We start from the raw sequence: 15030 nt of genomic DNA, 5'->3' as shown, positions 1-15030 counted from the left end.
GTAAAATAACTAGCAATAAATTAAACCAAGGAGATGAAAGACCTATACACTGAAAACTATAAGACATTATCAAAAGAAATCGAAGAAGACACAAAGAAATGGATATTCCAGAATATACATTCCAGAATAAACATAGTTAAAATGTCCATATTACCTAAAGCAATCTACAGATTCAATGCAATCACAATCAGAATCCTAATGACATTCTTCACGGAAACAGAACAAAGAATTCTAAAATTTATATGGAACAACAAAAGACCTCGAATAGCCAAAACAATCCTAAGGAAAAGGAACAAAGCTGGAGGCATCACAATCCTTGACTTCAAAACATACTACAAAGCTATAGTAATTAAGACAGCATGGTACTGGCACAAAAACAGACACACAGATCAATGGAACAGAATTGAAAGTCCAGAAATAAAAACACACATCTGTGGAGAGCTAATCGTCGACAAAGGAGCCAAAAACTACAACAGAGAAAGGAAAGTCTCTTCAATAAATGGTGATGGAAAAACTGGACAGCCACATGCAAAAGAATGAAAGTAGACCATTATCTTACACCATAAACAAAAATTAACTAGAAGTGGATTAGAGACTTGAATTAAGACCTGAAACTATTAAAACTCCTAAAAGAAAATATAGGCAGTACACTCTTTGATACTGGTTTTTGCAGCAGCTTTTCGAATACCATGTCTACTCAGGCAAGGGAAAAGAAAATAAACAAATAGGACTAAAAGCTTCTGCAAGGCAAAGGAAACCATGAACAAAATGAAAGGACAAGCCACCAGAAGGGAGAAAATATTTGTAAATCGTATATCCAACAAGGGGTTAATTTCCAAAATACATAAAGAACTTATACCACTCAACAACAAAGAAACAAACAACCTGATCAAAACATGGGCAGAGAATATAAACAGCTATTTTTCCAAAGAAGATATACAGATGGCCAATAGGCACATGAAAAGATGCTCACGATCATTAATTATTAGGTAAATGAAAATCAAAACTACAATGAGATATCACCTTACACCTGTCAGAATGGCTATAATTTCAAGACAAAAAGTAACAAATTTTGGAGAGGATGTGGAGAAAAAGAAACCCTCGTACAATGTTTGTGGGAATGCAAACTGATGCAGCCACTATGGAAAACAGTATGGAGATTTCTCAAAAAATTAAAAAGAGAAATACCGTATGATCCAGTTATCCCACTACTGGGTATTTATCCTAAGAACTTGAAATCAACAGTTTAAAGAGATCTATGTATCCCTATGTTCACTGCAGCATTATTCACATTAGCCAAGAAGTAGAAGCAACCCAAGTGCCCAACAATGGACGAATGGATAAAGAAGATGTGGTATATATATACATAATGGAATACTACTCAGCCATAAAAAAAGACAAACTTGTCCCATTCGCAACAACATGGATGGACTTTCAGGGTATGATGTTAAGTGAAATAAACCAGGCAAAGAAAGACAACCACTACATGATTTCACTCATATGTGGAAGATAAACAAACACATGGATGAAGAGAACAGATCAGTGGTTAACAGAAGGGAAGGAGGTGGAGGGGGTGAGCAAAAGACATAAAGATAAAAATTAGACGATTGGTAGCAAGCACAATGAAGCATACATAGAAACTGATAAATAATAATCTACATCTGAAATTACACGTTATAAACCATTATGACCTCAATAAAATATTTGAAAAAATAAAAAAATAAGGAAATTAACTGAGTTCTACCATATTGGCACCTTTTGATAAGCAATAGTATATTTTTCCCCACTAATTTAAATCAGGTCAAATGTAAAAAGTATTTCCAACTAAAACTTGGAAAACTTCTAGTCAAATTCTTTAAACTGGGGCTGGCCCGCTGGCACAGCGGTTAAGTTTGCATGTTCTGCTTTGGCGGCCTGGGGTTTGCCGGTTCGGATCCCGGGTGCGGACATGGCACTGCTTGGCAAGCCATGTTGTGGTAGGCATCCCACATATAAAGTCGAGGAAGATGGGCACGGATATTAGTTAGCTCAGGGCCAGTCTTCCTCAGCAAAAAGAGGAGGACTGGCAGCAGTTAGCTCAGGGCTAATCTTCCTCAAAAAGAAAAAGAAAAAAAAATTCTTTAAACTGAGAGTCAAGCACACGGCCATCTTTATTGTAAAAGATCTTCACTTCAAACTGGTTAGAAGGAATTGGTAGAACCTCTTTGGAAAGCAATTTGGCAGTATTTATCAAAAATTTAAATTCATTTTAGTTGTTGTTTTGGTGAGGAAGATTGGCCCTGAGCTAACATCTGTGGCAATCTTCCTTTATTTTGTATGTGGGATGCCGCAACAGCATGGCTTGATGAACAGTATGTAGGTCCGCGCTGGAACCTGAACCTGAGAACCCCAGGCCACCAAAGCAGAACATGCAAACCGAACCACTACACCAGCAGGCCGGCCCTCAACAATGAAACTTTAGAAACTTAACCAACAGATATACTTGCAAAAGTATGCAAAGATATATATGCAAGAATACAAATACTATTTACAAAATTAAAAAGTTGGAAACAATTTAAATGCCCATCAAGACAGAAGTGGTGATAAAAATTAAGGTACATTTCATTTAATAAACTACGCAGCCTTTCAAGAGAATGAGATACACCTAAACGCATAGCTCTGAAAAGATCTCTCAGATACATTGCTAAATGAAAAAGTTAAATACAGTTTTATCTACAGTTGTAAATAGAATTTGTCTGTATTTTTAAATAAAGAATATGTACTTATAGATGTACAGAACATCTTTGAATGCATACAAAAGAAATTGTCAACAGATATTACTGTCAGAAAAGACAGAAGGGGGCAGGGAGAATTACTTTTCATTTTAAACCATTTTAGACTACTTGAATTCAGTGGGTTACTTTAACTACTTAGAGCCTCTAAAAAACTTACTTTTCCTTTAGGTTCCATATTTATTTTGCAATAGTAATATGAGGTTTTAATTTTATCAGCATACCATAATTATTACTACTGCTACTACTACCACTGTACTACCATATTCCCCTCTATACATGAAAACTGAGTACAAAAATCTAATTAAGGCAGGTATTTTGACTATTATGCAGGAGTAGTTACATTCATGTGGTATTACCTGATTAATCTTTTGACCAGTGGCATTCACTAAGAAAACACTAGCAAAGCTCAGAGTATGGTTTATAGCTATGAAATGCACTGAGTTTCTGATGTGGATCATCTTGAGGATTCCGCCCAAAAGGACCTACCTGAAGGGGCAAGAAGACTCCAACTGAGGGGAGGACTTCTAGCTACTGGGGGCAGTATAAGTAGGTAGGAGCCATTGCCCTAGTGCAGGGAACTGCAGATAGGAGATCCTCAGTGGTGAGGTCTTTGAAGAATTCATAAAGTAACCCTCAAGCAAAAGAATTAACATTTGAAATCTGACACTCAAAGCTAACAACCCCAGATGACAACTGTACCAACTGAGTAAGACTGTTCATGACCCCTTACCCCTTGTTCCTCCTCCTGCTCCAAATCTGGAGTAGCCCAAAACTTGCAGCTAGTAAATGGGGAAGAAAATGAGAAACAAAGAGTGACGGAATTAACCATATCCTCCCCCCACTGTAGGTTTCTAAGTCTCTATCAGGCCTGGTCTTGGGGAGAGAAGTTTTAAATTGAATGAGTAGATTTTTAATATCCTGGCCTGGATGTTTTATTATCTTGAAAAAGAGGCAGTCTCACTTCATCTTGGCATGCCACAAGCTACTGGGAGGAAATCCAATACAGTGGAAAGAGCATGGGCTTTGGCATCAAAAAGTGCCCCTGTTCTGCTATATTGAAGCTTTGTGACTCAGGATAAATTAGTTTACTTCTCTTAGCTTCCACGTTTTCATTCACAAAATAGAAATAACAGAATATATTTCATAGGGTTGCTGTGAGAATTAACTGAGGTAATACTTGAAAAGCACTAAGTTCAGTGATAGGCAATTAATAAGCTAGTTTCCTTCCCTTTCTCTAATTAATCTGAGAGAGCAGACTAGATTGCCTGTATTTTTAAACCTCCCATTTACTGCCTAACTAACTGTAACTGCAATTCAGCATCTGTTTGTAACTTTCTACTGAAATTGCTCCAGCAAAATTCTCCAATGACCTGTCAAATTTAACAGCCTGTTTTCCAGTATTCATCTTCTGTGACCTCTCTAAGAATTTGTACCCCTGGCCTCTCCTTCCTGAAGCATCCTTTAGTGACACCATTCTCGTTGATAATGTTTTTCTCAGTATCCTTGTCCTTTTATTCCCCTTACTAAACCAGAGTATTCCCTGGGGAGCAATTTTCAGCGTGATTTCTTTTTTGTTCTTTACATTTTCCCTTGTGATCTCACTCATTTCTGTTTTTAACTACTACTACTACTGCTGCTGCTACCATACACTGATGACTCCCAAACTGCCATCTTCAGCACAGATCTGAGCTCCAGCTCCATATTTCCAAATGTTTTCTGGATACCAGCACCTAGTTATCCCACAGGTAATACCACTTAAACATATTCAAAATTCATTATCCTCATCCCGCAAAACACATTTTGCAATCACAATCTCTTAATGGTGATCCATTATATACTCAGTCCCTTAAATTAGAAACCTTAAGAGTCAAGTTAAACCCCTCACTCATTATATCCAAGCAGTCCACAAATTCTGTCCATCTTACTTCAGAAATGCCCAGAAAACATGTCCCTGCCTATCCAACCTCATCACCACTGAAGCTCATGCTCTTATCATTTCTTGCTTCTAAATTGTTCTCAATATTCCTACCTTTTACCTTTGAGGAACAAACTTACGCTTCTACATTGTGATCCGTCATGTTTGTAAAGCACAGCTCTATGCTTACTCTTTAAACACTTGTAACAATTCCCCCACTTCCTATAAAATTGAAATTCCCTAGTATGACATAACGTGCCTTATAAGGCCTTCTACAATCTGGTTCTAATTTACCATTCCAGACTCATCTTGCCATTTCCCACTTATCCTAGCCCCAACTGCATGGAATATGGCTTTCTTCACGAGTCTGTGAAGTTTCAATAATCTATACAGATTTATTATTCTGCTCCCTCACCTTTGAATATCTTTCTTCCAATTTATTTGCCTACTTACTCCTTAAGACCATTTGAAATATCCTATCTTTTCCTGAGCCCATCTAACATTTCTTTTGCTAATCCCTAAGGCAGAATCATTAAATCTTCCTCTGTGTTTCCTTATACACGGCACATGCCTTTGTTATAGCAGTCCTATTTTGTACCTACTATCTGAAAATACTGTACCAGATTTGCTAAGCAATTTCCTAATATTATCATTTGTAATAATAAGCTGACTAATTTTATTATGGTAATTGGTTTAAATATCTTCTACTTAGGAACTAAACTATCACATCTTATCTTAGTTCTCTAATTCACCAATTATTGAAAGGCTTCATGCCTGAAGTTGTATGCTTTCCAGTTAAGTATTTTTTAAAAGTGAGGATCTCTTACGAAATATGGCTCAATATAGGCAATATAAATAATTACCTGAAATGATGGAAAATCTAAAAATCATTTACATTAGGATCGATTATTCCATGAGTTTCTAAGATGCTTTGACATTTTATAATGCTTCAAACAAAATGAAGCCAAAATGATGACCAGCTAAAGAAAAGCTAGGAAGTTATCTAACACCTTCAAATTACTCCCTTCTTCCTAGGTTTCCCTTATTATCTACAACAGCAAGAAGCTGGTCCTCAGATTGATGTAAAGTAGCATCCTAAAATAAAGTTTAATTATTATTATATTTGTTTGTTAGAACTGTCCTACAATCTTCCTTCATTCAGGAAATTGTTTTAGTTTTAGCTTAAAACAGCTATACACTCAAGATTAAAAGAAACGATGGTAAGTAGGGTTGATAAATTATATTAGTAGATGATATCAATTAAGCTGAAAGCAAAATTTCAACAGAATGTACACAAATTCAATAGCTCACTATAAAATAACTGCAGTTTAAAAATATAAATAATTATAAAGAATTTAAGACAACTTCAACTGAATGTTTAAATATTTAACTTCTTTAGTTTCAAAACACTGACATTAAAAAATCCTCTAAATTCACAAACCTATTTCCCAAGACAGAAACATACAAACTGAATCTTATTCAATAGAAAGTTACCTTGTGCCACTTTTCCAATTGTTTTGCTACATATCCCCTTTCATTCAAATAGGAAAACCCTTTTGGAATAGAGAGAAATCTGTAAATTAAAACAAGCAATAGTTTAGCTTTGAGCCTGACAAAAAAAGTTTAAGGAGCTAAAATATCTCAAACAAAAAATATGTTTAAGGAGCTAAAAAACTTTAGGAATAACTCCTTCATAAAACTAAAAGGTCAACTATTACTTATTGCTAACTTCAATTACAAATTTCACAATCCTTGTGCAAACACATGGATCCAATCACAGTAAAGAAAATCATGAAAAGCATGAGGAGACATAGAAATGCAAAAGAAGCATTAAGGAAAACGATGAAAAGACAAAGTTTCAGTAGTACAGAATGTCCAAGATTCTAAAATAGGCCTCTTTCAGAGTTAACAGCTAACCTCTTTAGAGTGCTTCCTTTTCAGACTTGAATCCAGCTTTAATATACACTGCCAGAAAGAACACAACAGAAAACATAACTACAAGAAAAAATTTACTGAAAATTTACCTCAGGAGGAGAAGCAAACCCTTGTCCCCAAGGTGGGATAAAGCTGGCTTCATCTGAATAAGAGCATGAAGATTGGCCTAAAAGAAATAATTATTAGACAAATTAACAATTATATAAAGATAGTAAACTCTCTATTTCCAAAATTTCACATAATTTTCTCTCAAAATTGAATATTTTAATAAAAATTCATGTCTAAATATTTTATTATATTAAAAAAAATGAACCTTCACCTTGTCTTCACATGCTTCATCAAGGATATCAAGAGCTTCAGAAGAAATTGTTTTGTTTTTATCATGTAGCTGGGTCACTAGTAATTCAATTCCCCAATTATTGAAGAATTCAACATTAGCTCTCAATAATACTCTTAAATGTTTTGTTGCATACAGCCTGCAGGCCTGTAAAAGTAAATGAGAACATTAAAAAAAACAAGCCAAACTTCGCTATGGACAGCCAATTTGACTCTTCTGGGGGACAGTTCTGCTACTTGAAATGGGCACAAAGATTGGAATTGATGGGTTAGCCCTCCATATGAATACTTTTTCAGTCCTGGTAAAACAAAATACTTTTGTTTCTATCTAGCTGCTTCTTCCCCTTTATGTAAAATTGTGAATACTCTATGGAGTTCTTTGGACGAACTAAAATTTTAAAGTAAACAAATTTCATCTCATGTTCTTAGAATTTATAATTAATTTTACTTGGCGAAAACTTATAAAGTATTGAATTAACTGGTTATTAAAAAATACTTTTATTGCCTACGTTATACTCACATCAGTGGCTGCAGTTAGGATTTTAGAAAGGATGACTCTAGCCAATCCATCTCTGCTATAGTCCAAGCTAGAAACAGTCAGTTTCAGCAAGTGATCTTGATTTTTCAAGGAGCAAAGGTTAAGGAGACTAAAAAAAAGGATGAAACTAATTCATTATTTCAAGAATTACTAGAAATTCCTGTATCAATTTATTAACTTAACAAATACTTTTAAATTCCTAATACAAACAAGCATTTATAAAAGAAAGCATTTAATGACAAATATCACATAAAAAAAGAATATCAAAGCATCAAGACAACACTAAATTTTTCTTTTTTGCATTTAAATAAAACTTAAACACACGTACATAGACTAAAAAGCATACCATTTCTGACTACATTAAAAATAAAGTTTAGGTATATACTGAAACAGAACCTAGGTATGCTCACCATTGAAATACACTGCATTTTTCCAGCATTTTGACTCCATGTGGGTGGCAAGAAAGTGTTCCAATAAATAAAAAGTAGTGTTGACTAAGAGTAGTCAATAAACCATTATTTTGAAGACTTCTTTCAGGTTTCATTCCAGATGAAGCATTGAGCCACTGAACAATATCCTTTACTAGATCTTCTAAGTATCCTTGCCCATCCTAAAAGCAAATACATTGTGATATTGTTGGAAAAGTCATTAGTGCCTATAATTAGAAAAATCAACTTTAATCAAGTCCAAAAAATTTAATGATAATGATGAAGTTACTAATAACAGATGTCAATCTTTTGTTTTTAATCCCATTCAACACAATGTGGCATGGATATGGTATTACTTCCCATTTTACAAAGAGAAAACCACATCTTCTAGAAGGCAAATAACTTGCCCAATGTCACATACGTAGCTAGTGACTAAGAACTCAAATCGAAGCGTGGGCTCATTTTTTGTGTTTTCAAATACAGCTTATGCATATTCAGAAATAAAAGGAAGGGGGAAAATTCAATGAAAAACATTTGCTTTGGAAAATATTCGAAGTGCTTATTACCTCTTCAGACTCAAGAAGAAATTCTGTAAACTGGCAACCCACAACTGTGAGCTGCTTAGACTTGGCAAAATCCAGATCCAGGTTGGCATATAATTTACTGCTGGGCTTGTAAAAATAAAGTAGTCTTCGTACAAACCTAAGATCAGAATAAAATTAGCAACAAAGTAAGAAAGCAAACCATTATTTTAGAATCTTAACCATAGCTTATGACATCATAAAGTTTTGAGTAAGTTTTAGGTCTAAACCAACGGCAAGAAATTTAATAAACACATTTGGTACATTTCTCTCTCTCTCACAAACAAAACAAAAAAAGAAAACAACAAAATCAACTAAAAAAAGCCTCTTCATTGTAAACAATATCTTTGTGAAATAAGAATTTTATGGTGAGATGCCTGAAAGAAATACTGGAGAAGAAAGATGCTAGTAGGAAAAATGCAGATATAACATAAGAAGATAAGGTTGGATAAATATAAGGAAGCCACCTCGACATAAATTTTCTTCTACAGTATTTTATCAAGAACTTTGTCCCACGGCTTTATAAAATAATCTTATACTAAATAATTGTAAGCAAATGTTACCACACTATGATTTTGTCAGTTTTTTCACAATTAGGCAAAAAGCCAAGCATAAAAGCTGCAGGTAAAATTTAGACAACTGAATTTATGAAGCAATGGACATAATTTATGATATTTCAATGTCATAATTCTCAACAGTATGCTCTAAGCTTCCACCTAATTTAGTTCAATTTAACTTCATGTACTACAATCCAATCCAATAAAGGTTTTCAGGTCCAGGAGCTGGAGAAACAAAGCTGAATGAGGCATCATCTCTGTTCTCAAGGAGTATGAAAAGTTAGTGCTATAGTTCTTTATTCCAATGTAATTTGTACGTTCTATATATTTCTCAAAACTTAATATAGATATTAAGTTAAATATCATGAGTAGATGAATACAATCAAATAATAATGCTAATGACGAATTTCTAAAGATGCAATAAAGGCCCTCTTAAGTGACCTCTAATAAGATCGGTAATGGTGGTTGGTTAATCTAAACTGGGAAGGATTAAAAATGCATGGGGGTACTAGAGAACAGCATAGTAGCTTGATGTGCTTTACATGCTATGAACATTACTATATTTTATGGAAGGTATGGAGAGCATCAACTTGGTTAAGAGGAGTATAAAGAGGAGGAAGAATGAATCCTCCAAAGTCAGATGCAAATGGAAGTAGAAATGAAATATTAAAAATGGCCATTATTTTGGGGAGGGGAAACAATATGTCCTTATTATGTCATCCTCATATGTGAGAGCTAAGATTACCACATGGTTGATATTACCTCAAATTGAGAAAGCTTTATTTCAAGTACTTCATTTGTTCCAAAACTAAAACTAGAATGTAAATAACTAGAAAAAGAATCAGCTGATGCTTTTTGGTTATAAAATAAGACTATATATAAAAATGTACATTATGTACCTATTGAACACCAACTACTAAAATTTATGTATCATTAAAACACCAACTATTACTTTCAGTAGATATTAGTTATAATTCAAAACTAAGTTTTTAAAATTTAAATGCAAAACACTTCTTACATACCTGTGCAACTGTTCATCTTTATAGTTTCTTAGATTTACATTTGGCCACTAGAAAAACATAATATGTTATATTATATACATATTTATCAATTCCCAAACATACAATTATGCTGAATTACAATGAATAATAAAATGAAGACAATCAACCCATCACCAAGAAGCATCCTGTCATACCTTAAGAATGGTCCCTATAAGATTCCAATTCCATTCAAGATTCTCTTTATGTTGAAGGACTTGGCTATCTCTAAGGTTCGTTAAAAGAGCCTCCTCTGTATCCTAAAATCACCAGAAAATAATAAGAAAAATTAAGGCAAACTGTCCTCACATCAGAAAACTACGTTGAAATTTTAAAAAGAAAAGCAAAGATATTTCATTTAAGGATGAATTATCGAGGTTTTTTAACTTTAAAAAGTTGTAAAACATAGCTCAAAACTGCCTAGTCTTTACAAAACCTGGGAGCCATTTGAACATCCATCACATGAATAAAACTGCAAAAAGGTGATTTCATATCAGTACCTTAAGAACAAATATATCTTTCTGAACTCGGAGATACTGATCCCGTTTCTGGTGTGTGGCAATTGCTTTCTGAATAATGTGATCTAAATGAAGGCTGTAAGGCTTAGGTCCTCGTTTCTTCATTTCGTGGAAGCGTTTTAAACAGTTCAAGGCTGCACTGGCTCGCCTAATGAGAAAAAAATTCAATCAATACTATAGCAAGGCTAGCGTAACTTTAAAGAGATCACTTTGGTGACCTACTCTATTAAAATTTACATAAATTCAAGGTAGAGATTGTTACTAAAAAGTAAATTATCCGGCCCTGTAGTGTAGTGGTTAACTTCACGTCCTTTGCTTCGGTGGCCCAGGTTCATGGATTCAGAACCCAGGCGCAGACATACACCACTCGTCAAACATGCTGAGGCAGCAACTCCCATACAAAATAGAGGAGGACTGGCACAGATGCTAGCTGAGGGCTAATCTTCTTTAAGCGGAAAAAAAAAAAAAATGAGGAAGACTGGCAATAGATGTTAGTTCAGGGTGAATCTTCCCCATCAAAAAGTAAAATAACATAAAAGAGATGCTAAAAAATAAAATTTGGAATAAGGAAAAAAAAATCAAGAACACTGCTGATTTATATGAAGAAATACTAATTATTTAGACTCAACTAAACATGTACTTACTAATCTTTTCTTCTATGGTGATGGGCACTTTTTATATATTGGTTTTAAGAACTCCTTCTACAAGGTCAGAAATCTAATTTTCTATATATTTTTATAATTGTTTCAAAACTTTGCTTTTCATGTCTAAGTCCTTAATCCACCTGAAACTGATTTTTATTTAAGATATGAGGTTGACAGATAATTTCATTTTCCCATGTGAATAATCAATAATTCCACCATCAACTGAACAGTCTTTATTTTCCCACTGATCTGCAACTATAAATGGTATCCTTCTAAAAATTATTTTTACTTCTTTGTGGTGCATAAAAGTGCAGTTTGCAAGAATTTGGTAGCAATCAAGTCTCTACTTCAGAACTTCTGGTAAATACAAATCAGATTTAAAATTTAAAAACCTTGAGATGTGCTCAGATTGGCAAGTATTTACTCTATCCAGTAAAGGAGCTTACCGAGCTAAAAGAAAACAAAAAAACCCAAACAAACAAAAAGCATTCTAAGAAGGCTATTATTACTAGAATTTTGAAGGTAAGTTTAAATTCCTCATGAATCCCGAAATTCATGGCCATAATCTGACCCAGAGAGTTTAGGTCTACCAGGCTTTGGGAAAGTACATTTTTCCATCTTGAAACTACTGAAATAAAAACTGAAAGTTACCATTACTAATGTAAGCTAGAGTCAGAACTGAGATGGGCCCTCATGCCCTCAGTTTATAACACAACTTCAGTCTGTTAAACAATAGTATTTTCATTGACAGAATCAAAATTAATAAACAGAATATTATTTATTTATAGTGCAGCCCATATGTGTACTTAATTATTAAATCTAACTAAACTTTTGAGAAACGTACTATAACTGTTCACAAAAATTCATTTCTGAATAGCTAATGAACCACATTTCACTAACACTACAAAAAGAAATAATGAGGTCCAAATATATAAATTTTTCTGATCATAATAGGGGAAAAAAAAAACACCCCTGGCCTAGACATAATCTTTACCAAGTGAAAAAAGATTCCTACTAGTACTTCCCAATCAAGCTCCTCCATCTTTACCCTTTAAATTGTATTTTATTATTAGTACTGGAACTCCAGCAGAGCTATAACTGTATTACCACACTTTTGTTTATAAATTCTGTTTGCAATTATCTCCTTCAGCATTGAAGAATTTTAGTTATTATAGTATAGGGTACTCACTTCCATAATTTTTAACCACACATATAAAAGAATACACTGTTAGTCTTTGTGCTTCATGAATTTGAAACAATTTAGACATTAAAAAAGAGCCTAAATTGTTGCTCAAAACGTAAAATAGTCGAAAAAACCTCTCAAACAACATTTTTAGTGATCTAGTAGAAAATCTATGTCCTTAATCAGAAACATGCTAGAAAAAGTTGATTTTACTAAGTCCTAATACCTTACAGTCTAAAATACAAATTATTAAATAAAACTATTAATTTTCCTCTTATCTGTAAGGCTTCCCTAAAAGAACATCCTAGCATAACCTATATATACTACTTTTTTAAAAAGAAGAGAAGGTCGGGGCTGGCCCCGTGGCCGAGTGGTTAAGTTCACGCGCTCCGCTGCAGGCGGCCCAGTGTTTCGTTGGTTCGAATCCTGGGCGCGGACATGGCACTGCTCATCAAACCACGCTGAGGCAGCGTCCCACATGCCACAACTAGAAGGACCCACAACGAAGAATATACAACTATGTACCGGGGGGCTTTGGGGAGAAAAAGGAAAAAAATAAAAAAAAAATCTTTAAAAAAAAAAAAAGAAGAGAAGGTCATCTAACTGGGTATCAAATACAAACACCAGGGACAAGCTTTGCTAGGGCTCTGACACTTACAGTCTCTTTTCCTTGGGGATATCAAAGGATGCAGCCATGTTCATTAGGGTTGGCAGGCAGTGCAAATGATGGCTATGTGAATGAGGAAGAATTGTGTTCGCCTAAAAGGAAACATAACATTCTATGAGTTGAGAAGTAGAAATATTTTATGTTACAGATTATCCACAGATATAAAACTAAAGACTCTGAGGTCTTATGAAATTAATCATTTACTTTCCAATACATATTTATAATTTTTATCTTATGTACTTTCAACAAGGATGAAATGTGACCAATGTAAAGGTACAAACTCACATAACATTAATAAAACCACTGAATTTCATAGATCCTTTACTATGACATTAAATTATAAATTTTAAGTGATACTGGATTAAACTCGACTCTTAAATGACCTTAAAGCTTTATATATCAAAACTTAGATACCGTACTACAATGTTACATTAAAAATAACATTTAAGATGCTAGCTGTAATACCATAACTTATGAGTTGACTTCCTAAATTTTAAAAACCATCATCTCAAAATAAGTTTGCCTCATAGTCCAATAATCTTTCAAACAAGAAACTTATTATTAACTCCTGCTTTCCAAACAAAATTCCACTACTCATTCTGCTTTCTATCAAAGAAAATAAGTAAATTACCTAAATGTGGAAGCCAGAAGATGTATAACAAGCAATGAACTAACACCACTATACTCAAAATGACCAGCTTTTATATTTCAAGGGAATCAGAGAATTCTGGTCTATGGGGGAAGGGAACAGATGAAACTTAGAAAGAAATTCCATCAAGGAAAAGCAAAGAATTCTGGATATTGATAACCTTAGGAGGAATGATATCTTAAGAAGTAAAAATAATCAGACCTGAGAACCTGCAATATTACTGAATTCTTCCATAGTCAGCTGAAGAAGAAGAGAGCAAGTGGCTAAATAACTCACTGATAAACAAAACAGTTATCACTAAACTCTGTTCAATTCTCTGTACCTCACTTAAACAGAGGTGGGATAGAACTGGAGGTGGAGACTGAAATAACAATAAAAACAAAAAATACTTTGCCAACAATAGCAAGTCATAACATAACTTGAAAAGATTTGCCATAAGGGTTCTTCTTCCTTGATGAGTTTAAAGTGGTTCTTTTTATTTAGTATATTATTAATAGGTAACCTAGAAATAAGAATTTCTACCTTGCAAACGATCAGAGTTCCCCCATTGCTTAATTTACTGGGAGTAGAAAATGGTCAGATCACTTTCCTAGCTCCCTGTTTCCAGAAGTTACTGATGTCGTAAAATCAAGGCCAAAAAAATAAAGAAAAAGATTCCTACCCTCTGAACCTCAACTTACAAGTTTAGTGAGAAGACTGTGTTCAAACAAGACAGTTATATTTAGAATTTCGCACAAAATTTTCTTTAATTCAGGCACTGATTGCCATACATCAACTCCATTTCTAGCTGACTGAAGTAGTATCTATGAGTTTTGTAATTTCTTGCTGTTTAGGTAGGAAGTCTTTCTGAGAGACACTAAGATTTACAGGACTGAAAGTGTCAGCATCGAAAGTGAGCGTAAAAATTAATATTCAGAATTTTGTATTTTTTATATTTGTTCCATTTATAAAACTAGCCTCTCTATAAATCAAGATACGAGGAATCAAGGGCTCTTTGTAATGCAAAGATAAACATTCAAACAGACGCAAATTTATTTTTTTGAGATAATACAAAGTAACATTGCTAAAATAACCTGTTTATAAATTAAAACATTAATGACATGAAACATAATCAGAAGTTGCTAAACTTACCATATGTAAAAGCTCTCCTAAAAGGATGGTAGCTCTAACCGAGATATGGTCATCGCTGTTTGTTATCACTTCAACCAAACCCTTTGAAAGTAAAAGAAAATATCATAGTTGCAAAATAGTATATATGAATACATTTA

The 15030-nt window shown here is 33.9% G+C and overlaps 1 protein-coding gene across 12 annotated transcripts in view; it reads right to left on the bottom strand.

Annotated features, from left to right (window-relative positions):
- RICTOR (RPTOR independent companion of MTOR complex 2) overlaps positions 1–15030 on the bottom strand; it is a 112090-nt gene that overhangs the window by 24615 nt on the left and 72445 nt on the right. For all 12 annotated transcript variants that reach the window (XM_070586937.1, XM_070586939.1, XM_070586938.1 and 9 more), the window contains 11 exons: positions 14894–14974; positions 13105–13205; positions 10602–10767; positions 10260–10361; positions 10087–10133; positions 8493–8628; positions 7909–8108; positions 7481–7607; positions 6944–7108; positions 6714–6790; positions 6184–6262 (listed from right to left, as the gene is read on the bottom strand). In XM_070586937.1, coding sequence (XP_070443038.1) covers positions 6184–6262; positions 6714–6790; positions 6944–7108; positions 7481–7607; positions 7909–8108; positions 8493–8628; positions 10087–10133; positions 10260–10361; positions 10602–10767; positions 13105–13205; positions 14894–14974 — 1281 coding nt within the window. The remainder of the gene's footprint in view (positions 1–6183; positions 6263–6713; positions 6791–6943; positions 7109–7480; positions 7608–7908; positions 8109–8492; positions 8629–10086; positions 10134–10259; positions 10362–10601; positions 10768–13104; positions 13206–14893; positions 14975–15030) is intronic.

The sequence above is a fragment of the Equus przewalskii genome, chromosome 20 (genome assembly GCF_037783145.1).
Source record: "Equus przewalskii isolate Varuska chromosome 20, EquPr2, whole genome shotgun sequence".
Taxonomy (NCBI): Eukaryota; Metazoa; Chordata; class Mammalia; order Perissodactyla; family Equidae; genus Equus; species Equus przewalskii.
This window is presented reverse-complemented; position numbering and strand designations above follow the sequence as displayed.